This window comes from Enhydra lutris, unplaced genomic scaffold (assembly GCF_002288905.1).
Source record: "Enhydra lutris kenyoni isolate GAN:26980312 unplaced genomic scaffold, ASM228890v2 scaffoldscaffold9, whole genome shotgun sequence".
NCBI lineage: Eukaryota > Metazoa > Chordata > Mammalia > Carnivora > Mustelidae > Enhydra > Enhydra lutris.
The window spans coordinates 58,780,401-58,799,258 of record NW_019154093.1 but is presented as its reverse complement, the minus strand read 5'-3'; the positions used below and the strand labels follow the sequence as shown (position 1 = coordinate 58,799,258).

The 18,858-nt window shown below is 38.5% G+C and overlaps 1 protein-coding gene across 2 annotated transcripts in view; it reads left to right on the top strand.

Annotated features, from left to right (window-relative positions):
- Positions 1–9,717, top strand: part of LOC111143190 (ecotropic viral integration site 5) — a 148,605-nt gene extending 138,888 nt beyond the window's left edge. For both annotated transcript variants that reach the window (XM_022496721.1, XM_022496722.1), the window contains one exon: positions 9,342–9,717. In XM_022496721.1, the coding sequence (XP_022352429.1) occupies positions 9,342–9,653 (312 nt within the window). In that variant the 3' untranslated portion in view covers positions 9,654–9,717. The remainder of the gene's footprint in view (positions 1–9,341) is intronic.
- Positions 9,718–18,858: the final 9,141 nt, after the last annotated feature.

The window sequence follows — 18,858 nt, the reverse complement described above, 5'->3', positions numbered from 1 at the left end:
ACAGTGATAGTTCAGTGTTTTACAAAGATTGATTTTATAAACCCAAACGTACAAATAGAAGCTTTTATAATCTGATATGACTCAGTCTTGGAAACTTACTGCATCTGTTTTGCAGTTCACTTGGTATCACATGACTCACTTAAATGGTTTAAACCCTGTCTAGTAGTGATCAAAGTTCATTTGGTTAGGGGTTTTTTTGGTGTGTGGATGACTTTTTTCCACTTTGTTGTGGACTGATTGTCTTTCAGAATATTCAGTGGCAGCGCTTCTTATTCTTTTGAATCTCAGAAAGTGGTAGTTGTCTGTACAATTCAGCCTCCAGTCACACATGGGGGAAAATTTTTTTAACTACTTGAAATAATATGCATGGAAGCACTTTAACTGTAAAACCTCATATAATTATAAGGGTTTATTATTAATTTTATTACCCCTACACATTAAAATTGAGGAAGGATAACCTGTTGTGTCTCTTTAAAATCAAATGCAAAAACAACCCAAACCTTTTCAAGTTCTCAGTGTTTATAATTTACTGGAAAAAAGCAAACACATAGAGAACACGTACACTCTCTCCACATGGACACTGGCCCAGATGATCAAATTTCTCAGCACAGATTTCTCTGTTATTTATTAGGAAGTTATATTTAAAGGCTACAAATCTCTAGTGCTATAACATTTCCCTGTTTTACAAAAGAAACTTCTGTCTTAACCTCTAGAGGTTTAGCTGATGAAGTAGACTAATGAACAATTTTTTAAATACTTGTGTATCTTTAATGATTATAAAGTCCTTTGGGCCTTCAGAACATTCATTGCTGCAGATTCTTCTCCCTGCTTTCAAATTTTACTGATAATTTTTATGTGAAATAGCTGTAATAGGTTTTAATACTAGTTTTTAGTGTTTGGATTTTTACTATCATGCAGTTAGAAACTGCTATTTCCTGTCAAAACCTACGTTCATCAGACTATGAACATGACAGTTTCCTGTTTTCTTATTAGCTATACTGCCTCTTGTGCTATATTCTTTATAAGTTGTATAATATCTTAACACTTTCTTTTTCTAATTACTAAATACTTTCTTTGGGTGAGCATTGTTGAATACATGCAGAGAAATCTTAAAATCCAATCTCTTTGAAGCTCGTGAGAGGTTAAGATTTTGTTAGCTTTTTAAGCTATAATGAGTATGTCAGCATATCTTAAGTATTATTTAAACAAATTCTGTATGTTTTTATTTCTTTACTCTGTCTCTTCATGCATAACATGATGAAGCAGTCCATATCAGGTAAGAAACAGTACATTATTGGCATCTCGTATATTAGCACTCCCCTCTGAAATGAATAATGAGTACCAGAGGGCTTTCTCAAGAATCCTGTTATCTTTTCACTGTAGTTCATCTATATTTCTTACGTGCCCACTCTTGTCTAGTCAGAGTGCTGAGTTCTAGGATACAAAAATGATTAAGAAACAGTCACCATCATCAGAGGCTAACGGAAGTGGTAGAATATATGTAGACCAGCCATCCAGACAATGCTGATTTTAAGTATTCATTATAACTTAGAAAAAACTTATCTATAAATAATACACTCCAATATATATGTGTGTCAATCAATACAGTATTAAAGTTTATGAAAATATTTATCCCTATTGATGTATTAAATATGTCATAAAAATTTATTAAGATGCTAATATTTTAAACTATTAATATCAAAATAATACCAGAAAACAAAAAAGAAATACTTTCAAATATAAAGGAAGCAGTTATCTTTTTGGTTTTTTTTTCCATTGGATTATTTGGGGGTTTTGTTATGGTGAGTCTAACTCCTTATCAAAATGGTCAGCTACACATGAATTTGGAAGTATTTTTGAGAGATTTTATTGATGACCTTATTTTTTTAATGTACATGTTTTTTATTATGGAAATTTTCAAATGTTCACAAATGCAGGGAGAATAAGTTTAATGAACTTTGTGTTATCTATCACTGAACTCCAAATTTTTCTCCTTTTTTTGCTTGTTTTTAAACTGTTTTTTTTAAACTATTTACATGGAACTATACAGAATAGACTCTTTAATATCAGTCTACTTAAAGGCGCCTGGGTGGCATAGTTGGTTAAGCAACCTGCTCTTGGCTTTGACTGGGTCCTGATCTCAGGGTCTTGAGATTGAGCCCTGCACTGGGCTCAGCACAGAGTCTGTCTGAGTTTCTCTCTCACTCTCCCTCTTTTCTCCCCCTTCCTATAAGATAAATAAATAAATCTTTAAAAAAAAGAAGAAGAAGAAGAAGAAGAAAAAGAAGAGAAAAGCAATCGTTTTTCTATCAAGGGTTTTATTTTATTTTATTTATTTTTTTAAAGATTTTATTTATTTATTTGACAGAGATCACAAGTAGGCAGAGAGGCAGGCAGAGAGAGAGAGGAGGAAGCAGGCTCCCTGCTGAGCAGAGAGCCCGATGTGGGGCTCAATCCCAGGACTCTGGGATCATGACCTGAGCCGAAGGCAGAGGCTTTAACCCACTGAGCCACCCAGGCGCCCCTCTATCAAGGGTTTTAAAGCTAGAACTATACTCCTAAGGTTAGGCATGTTATCCTTCAAAAGGTATAGTTTGTCACCTGAATATGAAGCTGATCCTCAGAATAAAGTTTGAATTTGAAGGTTGACATTCGATAGGAGAAGGAGAAGAGAAGGCTCTGACTCTGTTTTATAAACATATGTTCTCTCACTTTGATATAAACTCAGATGTTGAGATGTCTAAAACTGGTTGCTGTTCCTCAGTAATGAATCCCCTGAAACACCCCATGAGAAACAGATTTGAAACTAGATGGTGAAGGTGTCATATCTTAAAATATTTATTTACCTTACAATTCTTTGTATTTTTATTTGCTTTTTCCCCTTGAGTTGTGTGTCCACATCAGACCATTGTATTTTTAAAATATGACAATGGCCAGTGTGGCAGTGATAAATTAACAAGAACATCTTGAGTTCAAATTTATTTATCCTTACCAAATTTTCTTAACATGATCCTAATATAGTAAATCCCTAAATATGATCCATTTAGAGTAGTGTCTCTCAGAACGTGATCTACAGATCATCCTAATCAGAACTCCCTGGTGTGCTTGTTTAAAATAGATTCCTGAGTCCTGCCTGATGAATCCAGGTGTCTGAGAGGAGAGCCCAAGAGTCTATATATTTTTAAAACAATCCCAGGAGGTTCTTGTACATAACACAATTTATTAATTATTGGTCTAGAGAATTAGGGAGTCAAAGGGTGCTGTTAACATCAACATTCTCCCCAAAGTAAGGACTCCAGAGTGACCTGCTGAGTTGAATAGTCTGTGAGATCATCTCTGTGGTAGTTTGTGGGTCTTTTAACTGATATTTGGAAAATGGCAAATCTACTTAATATCTAAATTTTAAATGTTATAGAACTAGAAGGCACTCATTAGAAGGAAACATTTTATCATACAATAAGCTTGTTTTTACTATTTTATGTATTCATTTTTGAGAATAAAATAATCTGAAGTACAGAATAAGATTATATATTTTTCTAAAACATCTAATTCAATAGTCTGTTATTTAAAAACTGTATTTCAAGAGAGAGAAACAAGCCAAGAAACAGACTCTTAACTATAGAGAAAAAACTGATGATTACTGGACGGGGGTGGGGGGAAATGCGTGAAATAGGTGATGGGAATTAAGGAGGGCACTTGTGACAAGCAGTGGGTAATGTGTTGAATCACCATATTGTACACCCGAAACTAATATAATACTATAAGTTAATATACTGGAAAAAAAGAAAAGAAAATCTCAATCATCCCAGCAGTAATCAAAGAAACAAAATCACAATAAGTGTGCAAATTAAGATGGAGAAAAATATGTAATGGTCATGCTGGCCAATGCTGGATATAATAGGCATGCTCAAATATTCCTGGTGGCAGAATATAATCTATTGAAAATAAATGTGATCATACTTATCAAGAGAAAAAAACCATAAAAATAAAAATCCTTTTTCATTTGCTTCCAGATAGCTAGATGATGACAACATGGGAATCCATTAAATCATCCCATGTATTTAAAGTGTTTTTTAAGATAATTTCAATTTTTTAAATGTACGTTGGAAATATTTTCTCAGAATTTTGAAGGCCTTGCTCTATTCTGTTTACAGTTGAGAAGTCTGATATCGTGATTCCTTTTTTTTTTTTAAGACTTTTTAAAATTTATTTGCTATAGAGCCAGAGAGAGCACAAGCAGGGGGAGCAGCAGAGAGGGAGAAGGAGACTCTGCTGAGCAGAGAACCCAATGTGGGACTCATCCCAGGATGCCAGGATCATGACCTGAGCCGAAGGCAGGCATAACCAACTGAGCCACCCAGGTGTCCCTATCATTGTGATTCTTAATCTTTTATATAAAATATGTTTTTGTTTTGGCTGGATGCTTTATCTTTTCTTGTTCCCAGTGTCCTGAAATTTCATTATAAGGTACCATTGTGTAAGTCTACTTTTATCCATTGTGATAGATACTTGGTAGGCTTTTTCAGTCTCAAAGCACATGTCTTTCAGGTCAGAAAAAATTATGTCTGAAACCTCTTGTAGAGTGTCCTAGGTTTTTGGTTTTGTTTTTTGTTTTACATGGATGCAGTTTCTTCAGAGGAAATAAATGATTTTTAAAGAGTTTTCTTTTCACCAATAGTCTGTTTCCTCCTAGTTGCTGTCCCCCCACCCCTACCCCCAGCATCTCTTAGATGATTTTTTCAAATACCCGACTCCCTGCTCAAATATTAGGTCTGGAGAACTTAAAAAGCTAACAGGAAGTTCTGAATGCCTGGATAGAGTTTGTTGACTATGATCAGCTGAGACCCTTCTTTGGGGGAAATTCCAAGATTCCACCAGAGAAGAGTCCCTTTGCTTAAAATTCCAATCCTTGGTGAATCTCAAAAGTATTTTCAGTCACATTCAATGCCTTTAAAACCTATGTCTCATTTCACCTAGAAAAATAATACCTTTTAAATCTTTTTCATGATAGGGGTGTGTTATTGGCATTTCACAAAGTTTAGTTGTTTTCTTGTTGCTTTATAAAAATGTTCTAACAGTCTTTAACCAAAACTTAGAAAAGACAAGGGGCTACAGAAGGGTATGCAAAAATACATATATGTACTTTTCAAGAAAGAGAGTCATTAGCTTTTGTCAGATTCCTGATCCTATGATTGATTCATAGGAGACACCAAACAAAGCTGAACAAACAGACAAAATGTTGCCTGTAATAATGGTCTTTACTCTGGGATGCACATCAGAATTATTCAGGTCTTTTGAACATACGCATTCCTGGATCCTACCCTATGCCAGGAGAAAGTTTCAGGAAAAGGCATTTAAACAGACTGCTCCGTGTTTCAACCATCAGGTAGTGAATTTGGGTCTGAACAGCTTGCTTGTACTACTGAACGGTGGTATCCATTTCTGTATACCAGACACACGGGCAGTTGTTTCCTGTTCAGAAGCACTTTTACTGTGAATAAGAGCTCCATCTCAGGTAAATCAACTCCTTTTTGACTCAGCCTCATTTGGTTTGAACAGATCTACCACAGTGATTCTCAAACTGTGAGGTATCATTATCTCCTCAGATGCTTGTAAAATTGTTTCACTCTCAGGGCAGCTGGCTGGTTCAGTCAGTGGAGCCTGTCAGTCTTGATCTCAGGGTTGTGAGTTTGAGTCCCATGTTGAGTGTGGAGATTATTTAAACAATTAATAAATAAACTTAAAAATGTTCCGCTCTCCAGATTTTGATTCCTTAGATCAGGGTATGGATTCTGAATTATTTATTTATTTACTTATTTATTTATTTAAGATTTTATTTATTTATTTGACAGAGAGAGATCACAAGTAGGCAGAGAGAGAGAGAGAGGGAAGCAGGCTCCCCGCTGAGCAGAGAGTCCGATGCAGAACTCAATCCCAGGACCCTGAGATCATGACCTGAGCTGAAGGCAGCAGCTTAATCCACTGAGCCATCCAGGCGCCCCTGGATTCTGAATTTTTAATAATCATCCTTGGTTATCCTGATAGAGATAATCAGTGGACCATATTTTGAGATATGCTAATCTAAGTGTGCTACCAACAATAATATCTGTGGAAGTCTTTTTTAGGGGTGTAGGTTGAGAAAATTGTCTGGGTTTTTTTGTTTGTTTTTAAATATAATTAGCTCTTAAAAGTCTAGTAACAGGATCAGTAGTACAGCTCTCAGATCCAGACACCCAAGACTATACATTAGAAGGCCCAGCTCTGGCCTTCCTCTAGCCAAACCTCTCTCCACAGGAAGAGGAGTCTCCCGGGACATCCTCACCTGAAGTTCAGCCCCTTCTAGACCACGTGATGGGAACTCAGTGAGCAGATGTCCCTTTTCAGGACACACACAGGCCTCCCTCCCCTCAGAACCAGTATGCACACTTTCGTCTAAGAGGTAACTAAGGGACAGCTTCAGTTTTACCAGAGAGTCCCTTACCTTCACCTTTTTCTTCTCCGAAATTCCTTTTTTTGCTATTCTTTATTAGCAGTTCTCAAATAAACTCTAGTTGCATCCCCTTTGACATTGAGGAAATGACCCCTCCACCTAGAATTAGTTTTATTTAATATTTGAGGTCTCTTAGGACATCTGATAAGAGGCTGCAGTTTTTTAACTGCAGTAAAATTTGTTAGAGCTACAGCTTTCCAGATAATTGGGAAGTTGTGGTTCCCCTGCTGTACTCCTTTGGTAACAGCCAGGGAAAAGGAAGACACATGTTCTGTATTATTTCTTCAAAAGGGTTTGGGAAGAAAAGAAAGGAAGAGATTAACTGACTTAATCTAACACTTGGAGCTCTAAATCATGTGTTGCAATGTGGTGATAGGATGTTGCATCAGAACGTGGCAGTTGTAGTATTGCCATGGGTATCACAGCTATGGGGAGGTCCTTGTGGTGCTCTGAGCCCTTTCCCTAAAAATTCACCCTCGAGTTTAGATCCTTTCTGCCCTGCCAAGGGAGACAGTGTTACTTAAATTACATTGCACATCACTGTAATTTTGTTCTCTCGGCCTAGGGCATAGGGATTTCTTCAGGGTTGAAGGTCGGCCTGAGGCAGACATCACTGTTTGAAGTCTCAGCATCCTTCTTGTTTCCCGTTGTTCACACACCAGCAGGGAAGTGCTGACATTTCTTCACTTCTTCCTGGAAGTCTGTCAGGATAGCTGGCAGGTGTATGGCAAGGCTGTAATGTCTTTACTTTCAGAACCGTTAGTTTTGAAAGTATATGTAATATTTCCTGAATATTTCACACAGGCTTTATCTTAGGATTTGAAAGATAGTGAGTGACCAGGAGTTTGTCCCTGAGAAACAAAGTTGAAGGTTAATAGTAGTGATAAGGGTAGGAGGCATGGGATCTCTTTCAGCCAAATTCTTGCAAGTCGAGGTAGATTTTGGTAATTAGTTTTTTTCAGTTATTGTTTTGGTTGTTTTGTTTTCAGCTCTTCTGCTCTATTGTAGGAGAAAATTCATGGTGTATGGGAGAAATTAAACAAGTGACAATATCAGAATTAGATTTCCTATTTAAGACATAAGCTCTTGAGGACGACAGGGCTGATGTCTCAATTCTATGGTAGTAGAAGTGGTTGTATCCATGGCAGTGGGTTTGGGAGTTTAAGGTAACTGGGGCAAAGAAGTGGGAGATGATAGAAAGAAGTCACCTTTAATCCTGAAAAGGCTGGTTTTGGAGAATGTGTTTTAGATTTGTGACAACAGTGGGTTTTTCTCTGGAAAATGAACTCTAGAATTAGTCAGACTTGCCCAGCCAGTAACAGGGAGCATATGATGTCCCCATGAAGGTGTGGCCATGGGAAGCTCCTGGGATAGCCAAAATCTGGTTCTGAAAGGTGGAAAGAGAAGAGAAATAGCTGAGCAATACATGGCATTCCTCTCCCCTATTCCCTCATTAGGGAAGTTGCCCCTTCTCCCTGGGGAGGAGTAGGGGAGAGAAGGCATTCCTTCCTTGCAGAGAGAGATCTCATTAGTAGAAAGGAGCATTCCTGCCCTGAGTGAGTGAGTGACAGTGGTTTGGTGGTCTTTGGGATATTATAATAGGAAGGAGATTCATAGCAAATTTTCATTATTTGTAACTGATTTTCATTATTATGGGGACATGCTCTTGAGACAGTATGTGTGATAGTTCTGAGTATGGTTTAAAGTCCACATCTTCTAGAATGCATGCTGAAATATTTACAGGTAAACTGATAGAATGTCTGGGATTTATCTCAAAGTAATCCAGAGACAGAAGAAGTATAATGTAATAAGATTGTCCATGATGTTAATTGTTGAAAAATTTTTTTTAAATTTTTTTTAAAGATTTTTATTTATTTATTTGACAGAGAGATCACAAGCAGGCAGAGAGGCAGGCAGAGAGAGAGGAGGAAGCAGGCTCCCCGCTGAGCAGAGAGCCCGACGCGGGGCTCGATCCCAGAACTCTAAGATCATGACCTGAGCCGAAGGCAGTGGCGCAACCCACTGAGCCACCCAGGCGCCCCTAATTGTTGAAATTTTATGAGTGCATGGAGTTCATTATATTATCTGTAATATAATGAAGGTTCAATTTGAATCTAAATTTTGCTATTACCTGTGTGTCCACAGTAGTACCTCTACCTGAGTTTCCATTTTCTAATCTCTAATGAAGATGATAAAATCTACCACATAGGACTGTTGTGATAATTCAATTAAAATAACAAGTTACTGGGGTGCCTGGGTGGCTCAGTGGCAGAAGCCGCTGCCTTCAGCTCAGGTCATGATCTCAGGGTCCTGGGATCGAGCCCCACATCAGGCTCTCTGCTCAGTGGGGAGTCTGCTTCCTCCTCTCTCTCTGCTTGCCTCTCTGCCTACTTGTGATCGCTCTCTCTCTGTGTCAAATAAATAAATAAAATCTTAAAAAAAAAAAAAAAACAAGTTATGTGTCCATTACATAACACATAGGAGGCATATAAAAATTGGTAGTTACGGGACGCCTGGGTGGCTCAGTTGGTTAAGCAGCTGCCTTCGGCTCAGGTCGTGATCCCAGTGTCCTGGGATCAAGTCCCACATCGGGCTCCTTGCTTGGCGGGGAGCCTGCTTCTCCCTCTGCCTCTGCCTGCCATTCTGTCTGTCTGTGCTCGCTCTCTCTCCCTCTCTGTCTGACAAATAAATAAAAAAATCTTAAAAAAAAAAAAAATTGGTAGTTACTATTTTATCTACAAATGGCAAAAAAAATAAAAGGTAAGTCATCTTCTTTTTTGAACATGAAATGTTTGCTTTCTTGGTGTGTTTCCCCCAGTTGAGTATATTAACATGGGTTTTGTTTTGACAGCTCAGGTGCCTAAAAGGCCAGAGGGTCTTCTCAGGCCAGCCTCCTTTTGATGGAATCCACATTGTCAACCATTTAATAGGAGATGATGAATCATTCCATTCCTCTGATGAAGATTTTATGAATGATTCCTTACGGGAAAGTGGCGTTGGTTTTCCTTTCCACAGAAAGTCTGGCCCGATGTCTTTGGACCCCACTGTGGCAGATGGTAGTGAAAGCGAAACAGAAGACAGTGCGTTGGAGACCAGAGACAGCAACCGAGTGGCTCGAAAGGAGCAGCCCCCAAGAAGAGAGTCATACTCAACCACTGTCTGACCATCACTGTGACCTAGACTGTGGGGTTTTTTAAGGGATCAGTTATCATATGATTAAGGGTTTTTGGAACATACTTGTTTCATATGTACATACGTATATACATACATATATATATATTTTACAGTCTTATCTGCCTTTTTATCTTTGCCAAATCTTCACCACTGACTACCATTGCCATAAAATAGACTGGTATATGGTTAATGGGAAAAATAAGGTTCTAACAGTATTACTGAATATTAATGTTTCTTATTTAGAAAATGCAATTTATATGTGGGAAGCATTTTGAAGTTCAGGACTATGGAAAATTGAATTTTCTTCAGACAAAACTGCTCTAGTGCAATATTTCATGCTCATTTAACAAATTGCATATTTAGCAATTTGTTTTCAGGGCAGGTGTCTACAAACATTTAACCAGGATATACATCTAATTTATCTTGGGTTTTTGTGTTGGGGGTGTGTTTCTGGGTTTTTTGGGTTTTTTTGTTTTTCAGTTAAAATTACTGCTTTAGTAGTGGGCCGCTGAAAGCTCCCAAATACAAAGCTTTCCCCCCCCCCATATAATTATACAAACACAAATGAACAGTCATCTGTCTTGAGAGTTTTAAGTTGTGTTTTAATTTCTAATTTTGATGTGCATATGATGCTTCCATGTATTGCCTACTAGTCAGAGTAGTAGGTTAACTACAAATAAATTGGGGGTTTTGTACATATTTATAAATCTACATCACCCACATTGAAAATCATTTTATATGGAGAATGTACATGTTGCAAATGACTGCCTTCAGCATTCTAACAGGACTTCTGTAAATACTAGGTTAAAAGAAAATTGAAAATAAAACCAAACACTAATATTTTAATAGCTTTAGTATTTTGCTTGGCATTCAACACTAGCAGATTCATAAGTGAACTAATGCTTGTTCAAAACACTATTGGTGACGTATTTTGCTTCATGTGTATATAACAATAAATTTTTCATGATTAAAGAGTTTATAGCACATATTACTTAGTGCTAATATCTACTTAATGTAATTTAAGCAATGGACTGAGGTCCAAGATACACAAAAACTATATCTGCGATTAATCTATGAACATTATCTTCAGCTTCTCTAGTTAATCCATAGATAAAGCCATAAGAATTCTTTCCTACCAGTTCTTCCTTTTTCTCATCCAGACTTTTTTCCCTGGAAACCTGAATGCCTGTCATTGATAAATTGGTGGAAACACCAAATTACACTGAGATGACGTAAAGATAACAAACATGTGTTGACTGGATCCTTTCCACTTCCATTTTCATCAGCAGCCTGTGAAAAAAAATAGCCTTCAAGGATAAGAGGAAAGTAGAATTCAGTATATATGGAGGTACAATTTTGCACAATATGTTGCATGCAGAAAAAAAATTTACATGACAGAGTGGAGTAGAAGAGACAAAATCATTTTTTGTCTAAAGCCCAAAGTCAGGCTTTATGGTACGTGGTAGATTAGGCTTTTCCAGGAAGCCCTTTGTAGCTATTTGCTTGAGAAACAAGATTGACCAGATGCCTGTTGTGTCCATATCACCAGGTCAAATTGTAGTGGTTAAGTAATTTACCTGTGGTTACAAGTTTAGTAAGTAGCAGAACCAAAATTTTACTCAAGATCTCTCCGACACCAAGCTGAAAAGGTTCAGCTAGTGAATTTCTCAATTCTCTGCTTTTCTTCAATTAATGTGATTTAAATGTGTTTCCTGAATATATATAAATCAGTATTTGTGTATAGATGTATTAACACTCATAAACTCTGCGCAGCTCTACTGGAATCGTTTACTAGAATTGTCTGGTGCTTTTAGAATTCTCTTTTGGGGTTCATTACTGTCAGCCTAGGGGCTGTTGATGCCCAGGTAAAATGAGATGAGTCATGGCCACATTGCTTTCACCCCCACAATAAGAAATCTAGTGATCTAGACCAAGGGTCAGCAACTACAGGCCATGAGGCTATTCTAGCCAGCTTCTTGTTTTTACATGACCCACAAACTAAGAGTAGTTTTTAATATTTATAAATAGTTGTGTGGGGCGAATCAAAATAGCATTTCGTATCACATGAAAATCATATGAAATTCAGTATTGATAAAGAAAATGTTCTTGGAGCTTACCCATGCTTATCCATATACATATTGTCTGTGGCTGCTTTCGTGTACCATGGCAGAGTTGAGTAGTTACAACAGAGACCGTAGGGCACAAACAGCCCCCAATATCTACTGTCTGGCACTTTAGAGAAAAAGTCTGCATACCCTCTAAAATGCAGGTTTGCATCTTAAGTTTGTCTCAGTAGAAGATCAAACTATTTGCTTTTGGTGTTGAACTAATGGTTTTGAAGACAAATTTGCTAGTGGATCTTAAACTCGTAACTATTCTAAATGGAAAATGTTCCAGCTGTTTTGTATGATGAAGTCTTTGATGCCAAAGGAAGTACATCTCTACCTTTGGAAATGGAGAAAGGGAAGAATTCCAGAATCCCAGCACTGCTCTCTCAAGCAGGCACGTTGGCCTTTAGGTATGCGTCAATGAGCCGATGTTATAATTTGACTTAAAATAAGAACATCTTTCTAGAATCATGTTTGAATTCTAAATCTGAAAGATATTCTTAGAGAATTTCCTAAGTACTGTTTCCTGGTTAGGAATTAGGTGTTAAAAGAATCATGGTAAGTGAACCGTAACCCATTGATGTTCTTGTAATTTGGGAAATGGGAAAACTAGAAACAACAATCATCTCATTCAAGAGCTTTGATTCAAATACTCCCTAGAAGGGTTTAGAATCTTCCTGGTTTTTAGTATGCAACAGGATACTAAGCTCTGATTTGACATTTAAATTAAGATTTACGAGGTATTGGAAAATGTCCTCTTGATAGATTTTATTTAATCCCTGACACAATTACTTTGTATCATTTAAATGTTATTCAGTTAAACACTTAGAGCTGGAGAATATTCAGGGAGGAATAAGTGAATAAATAATAAACACACACACACAAAAGTACTCTCTTAGGATAGTTACGTCCTGGTGGTGTTGCCATCTAGGTTGAAAAGCTAAAAGTAGAAGCTACAGGGTGATCTGAATAAAATGGAAATCACATTGACGTGATGAAACAGAACTTTTAGATCAAGCCAATATTTCAACAGCCTTTTAAGAATCAATGGTAAAATATTTTTTTTCTCCCTGAAAAAAGCGGTTAAAGATACACATTACACAATCTCTGCCCTTTCTATTGATAGATATTAGGTACTCAGTGTTTGATGACTAATTGAGATGTCAAGTCTCACCTAAGAAAAACAAAAACAAAAACTTAGCTCTGAGCGTGCAGCCTGTTACTCTCCGGATAGTGCCTTTGAAAACAAGGTCTAGACCTTTTTAAGTATTTTATTTCTAACACCATAAGAAATGAATTGGTTCCATATTCTCCTTTATCTTTTACATAATACACTATCATTTTCAGATTTAAAGTAAAATAAATATATGAATTGCATTTCAGTAAAGTCCTTTCATGGCCAGCTTATTTATCATGTAGTACCAGACGTCAGCAGCTAATGTTTTATGAAATCAGTGATTTACTTTATTAAAACAGTGTGCTTTAGCCTGAAGGTTATTGCTGCTCCATCATTAAAAAACCAGTTTTTTAAACTAATTAATTTTACTTTAATTCATTCTCCTGAAATTAAAATTACTGGTTAAAAGTGGAGTGGATGCTATTTATAATCCAACTTTTTACAGCACATCCATTGATCTGCCTATCTTGTCTTTTCACTCCAAAGAAAAGATGATAAAATACTAAATTAGGTATACTATAGAGATGCAAGATTATAATGTTTTTCATTTTACTGTTGGAATTTCTTTTTGTAACATTGTATGATAACCTGAAATGTTTACTTGTGCCTTTGCTTTAAACAATTATTAAAGTTTTTCATTTTATAAGAATTTCTGTTTCCTTAAACTATTCAACTTAAAAGGGGGGAGGCATCAAAACACTATTAACAATGCTTGGCCTAACACCACGTGTTTATTAGTGAGGTTTGTGCTCCGTGGGTACAAGGGCCCATATCCACCTGGTCCACCCATGTATAATTAGTGCCAGACAGAGAGCCTGGTACATGACATTTTTCAGTTTAACGAAAGGCAAGACATCTAGATTTGCTATTTCCTCCAGGAACATGCTAACTTTTTGAAAATATTAATAACGATAGTTTTATCTCACATTGTAGTTTAGGTCATTGAAGTGATTAGCAATGAAGCCAATAAGTATATTCAGATATATAATTTAAATACACTGTTGTGAAAAGGAAGTTATGTTTTCTGCATCTTTATCACAATGTTAATAGTGCTTACTTCAGAAGCAGTAGTTCACTACATATTCTGCTTTGGTCCTAAAGGATTGAAGACACTTTATAAAGGTACATGAAATGTGAATAGATAGATGAAGACACTTTATAAAGGTACATGAAATGTGAATAGAACCCAGGGTCTGTCCACCTTGGCACTATTGGCATTTGAGACCAATTGTGGCGGGAGGCTGTCCCACACATTGTAGGGCTGTGCAGCAACACATGTGGCTTCTACCCACCAGATGCCAGTACCACCCCTCCTTCAGTTGTGACGACCCAGAAGATCTCCAGTTGTTGCCAATGTCCCCAGTAAGGAAGATTGAGAATGGAAATTACCCCTTGTTGAGAATCTGTGGTATAAATTTAGAAGTGGGTCAAGAAACAATGAGCCCCCTAGGGCTAAAGCTAAAAATATATGCATCTATTGAAGACAGTTCGCAAATTTGACTCTTTCTAATAGTAAGAAAAGCAAAACCTGAACCAAAATGAGGTGCCAGTCACACTTATTAGGATGCAATTAAAAAAAAAAGTGTTGGCAAGGATATGGAAAAATTGGAACTCATGCATTGTTGGGAATGTAAAATGGTGCAGCCATTGTGAAAAATTTTGGCAGTTCCTCAAAATAGTTAAACAATTACCACATGATCCAGCAATTCCACTTGTAGGTATATACTCAGAAAAGATTCAAACAGATATTTGTACACGAGTGTTCATTATAGCATTATTCACAATAGCCAAAGGATAGAAGCAACATGACCATTAGTAACAGGTGAATGAGTAAGTAAAATGCGGCATGCATACCATGGAATATTACTCAATGATAAATTTTTTTTTAAATTTTATTCATTTGAGAGAGAGACAGAGCACAAGCAGGGAGAGAGGCAGAGGGAGAGGGAGAAGCAGACTCCCCGCTGAGCAGGGAGCCTGACTCGGGGCTCGATCCCAGGACCCTGGGACCATGACCTGAGCCGAATGCAGACGCTTAACTGACTGAGCCACCCAGGCGCCCCAAAAAAGAAATTCTAATACATACCACAATGGGGATATACCTTAAAAACATGCTAAATAAAATAAGATCAATACATAATATGGTTCCACTGATAAGAAACAGCTAGCATAGCACATTCAGAGAGACAGAGAGTAGCTGTTACAAGGGAAGAGGGGTGTGGGACGAAGGGGAGTTATTGTTTAATTGATTCAGAACTGCTGTTTGGGGTAATGAAAAGTTCTGAAAATGGACTTTGGTGGTGATGGTTGCAGAACATCAAATGTATTTAATGCTGTGGAATTGTACACTTAAAAATTGTTAAAATGGTAAAAAAAAAATTAGACATGTTAATAACTTTAAGCCAGCTTCTAATTAAGTATGCTTAAATAAAGATAGAAGAGAGAAAAAACAAAAACCTGAAGAGTTGTAAAATTTACAGTGCCCATGGAAAAAAAATTTTTTTAGATGTAGATTTCTAACACTAGACTGGGACTCAAGCTTTGTGTTAATGAAACCTGGACAAATCACATAATTCTATGGCCTCCTTGTTGCTTCTTGAATACTACACTCCCATCCAGAGCCTTGCCTGTCCTGGACTGGTGTTTGATCACGTTCCCCAAAGGCTTACTCCCCACCTCCTCCTGGTTTCTGCTCAGGTATCGCCCCCAGAGGAGGCCTTTTTTGACCGTTCGTTTTTAAATCTCTTCCCGACTTACTTTTCTCTGTAGCATTGACAACTGTCTGACATCCTACACATTTTACGTCTTCATTCATTTTTGTTGGCCCACTCGAGACTGAAAACTCTATCCCCAGTTACTCAGAATAGTGCTTTAGCCCACAATAAATGTTTGTTGAATGAATGAATAGTTGAATAAATCACATTACCTCAGTTTGTTTACTTTTACTATTAAAATGGGCTAAACAACATCTTTGGAAACATAAATGTCAGTGGAAACCCCAGAATCCCAAAGCAGCCAACCTAGTTCCCAGGACCTCTAATTACTGAACACTGCTTTGTCACAAGACATCCAGCAGGCTCTGAGGAGGAGGCCAAAGAGGAAGCAGACCAACTCCTGTCCTCACACACAGATACAATGTCATGAGAATTCAAAGGTTATGTCTAGCTTAGGACCCCTTCCCCTGTTCCCCACTCATCCAGAAGCCCCACCTTGCCCCATGGCTGGGCCTGTGATTCCTCACAACTGCCTGGGGTGCCCCACGATCTCCTATCTAATGGCCTGCTCATACCTACGTGCTGATACCTCCTGTTTTTAGCGCATGGCCACATCCCTCCTGCATTCTAGATTTCACCACGGGTATCTAGAAATGAAGCCTCTTCAACCAGTATGCAAGATTTCAGGCCCAGAGAACCATTCTAAATCCTCCTGAATGGACTCTCACAAGGTCCCAGAGAACCATTCTAAATCCTCCTGAATGGACTCTCACAAGGTAGCGGCTACCATGTCCAGGTGAGATCTATCGGCTGTTGTGTCCTCCCCCCCTTGTCACCCGGGCTGGCCACTTGTCAGAGACTGAGAGGGATCTTCTCTGAGGCTGTCCTCAGTAACAGGAGAGATCAGGGCTAGTTGGAAAAAAACTAGTTGGCTTTAAAGATGTTGTTTCTTCGATTTTTTTTTTAAAGGAAATGCATACTGTACACATGAGAGACTCCAAGGCTGAAAGATGCTGTGGCAGTTGAGATGCACCTGGGAGCCCCTAACTGTTCCTTGCCTCTGCTTCAGGGGGTGGGACCAGCAGCCACCGCACACAGCCCTCCACAGAGAGTGGAGCACAGCAATCCGTCAAGTCACCAAGCCTTGAACCTGGAGTCTCCTCTCTGGCCAAGGGCTCTTCTTCCTCTTCAGGCAGAGGCCCTTCTGGTCTCTGGTGTCCCGTCTGCCCCTCCCACCCCATGACTGGACCAGGTGCCCCTCTTGGTGTTTGCTGCACATCTACCTTCAAGACACAACTGTGCGGGGACCTGCCTATTCTTGACCAGGCTGACTCTTCCTGTGGGGAAAAGAGACAGCCTCTATTCCCCACGGCCCTGCATTGTCACTTCTGTGTTGTATGTCTCAAGGTCCAGCTTCTGTCCCTGTGTCCATCACCAGAGCTCAGGATCGGACCAACCATGCTCCATTTACAAAGAGTTTAAAACCTTTGGTGTGTGAATAAATAAATGTTCGTTTCTGCAGCCTCTGTGCTCCTAGATAAGCTTCCAGTCTGGCTTAGGCTGCTTAGCCTAAAGAGGTCTCTGAGCCAGGTCCCTCCTCTCTCCCTCCTCAGCCTGGCTGAGTGCCAGCCCATTCTGCAAACTGCCAGGTGAGGAGGTGGAAAACCAAACAGTGGAGAGTCATGATGTGAAGCATAAACTTATAAATATAAAGGAAAATGTCATGCATTTCCCCCCTCCCAGGTACAGTCCAGCGCTTCCCTTTCCTGGCAAACTACCTTCCAGTTGTGCTCTTTGGAGGGATGTTCGTGGCGGGCAGCAGCCTGGGCCAATGCTGGGATTTGAGTAATCACAGGGCCAAGTGGGGCATGTGGGAAGGTGCTGTTTGGTCTGGCTCACAGCCCTGAACAATCTGTAGCTATTTTAAATGTATCCCACAGCCTTTCATTTGCTTCACTAATTTCTCTAAAATAGAATTGTCTATTTGTGGGTCAAAATTGGAGAAGCTTCTTGTTCATCACCAAACTGCTCTTTGGTGAGACAGGAGACAACACATGTGCCAAAACCCAAAAGGACTAGGCACGTAGTAAGTGAGTAAGCGATCAATCAATGGTAACTAAAAGAGATTGTGTGTCACATCTCTGAATCCCCAGAACCAATGGATACAAGCCCCTCAGAAAATGGTTATTGATTTGAATGTTCCTTCTCCTGCCTTGACTTCCCCATTGCCTTTCAGTTCTGTATTCCCACTGTCAATAGGGTATTTCCACATAAATGTGTTGTTTGAAGAACTGGCCTGACCGTCTGTTTCCTATCTCTGCCAGTAGTGGTAATAATACCAGTTGTTCTTTTTGTTGTTTTTGTTGTTGTTACTGCATATCCTAAAATCTCAGTGGCTTACAGTATCTTTTCTCATTCATGCCCCATGTCCATCATGCCCCATGCCCACTGCTCTTCTCTTCACTGTTTTTACTCTAGGACCCCAGCTGGTGAAGCCAGTTCTATTTTGAACATTGCTGATTGTTATGGCTGAGGGAAGAGTGATATGGTAAACAACATGCTCCCAAAACTTTTGCCAGGAAGTGATACACTTCACTTCCAGCCATATTTCATTGGCTGAGGTAAGTCACATGATCCAGACTCCCCCAGAGAGAAGCGGTGAATATTTGGAAACATGGTGCTTAATTTGTTAATTATTCTAAACACATTTTTTTAAAAAACAATTTTATCATAAGCCACACACCAAAACATTGGGCCCTTTGAAGTATAAAGTTACATAATTTTTAGTATATATACAGTTATTCAATCACTAATGACAATGGCTCACACCAGTTTCAGAATATTCACATCAATTTCAGAATATTTTCATAACACCAAAAAGAAACCCCATACTCATGAGTGGTCACCCTCTATTCTCTCCTTCCCCTAGTCCCTACTATTACTAGGCAATTACTAGTCTACTTTGTTTCTATAGATTTGTCTGTTTGAGACATCTCATATACATGGAATGAAAGCATAGATGACCTTTTGTGTGGGATTCACTTAGCATAATGTTTTTGCGACTCATTCATGTTGTAGCATATGTCAGTATCTCCTTCCTCCCCTCCACCGCAACATTCCAGTGTATGGGTACACTACATTTTGTTTATCCCTTCATCACTCAGTAAACATTTAGGTTGTTACTATTCTTTGCTA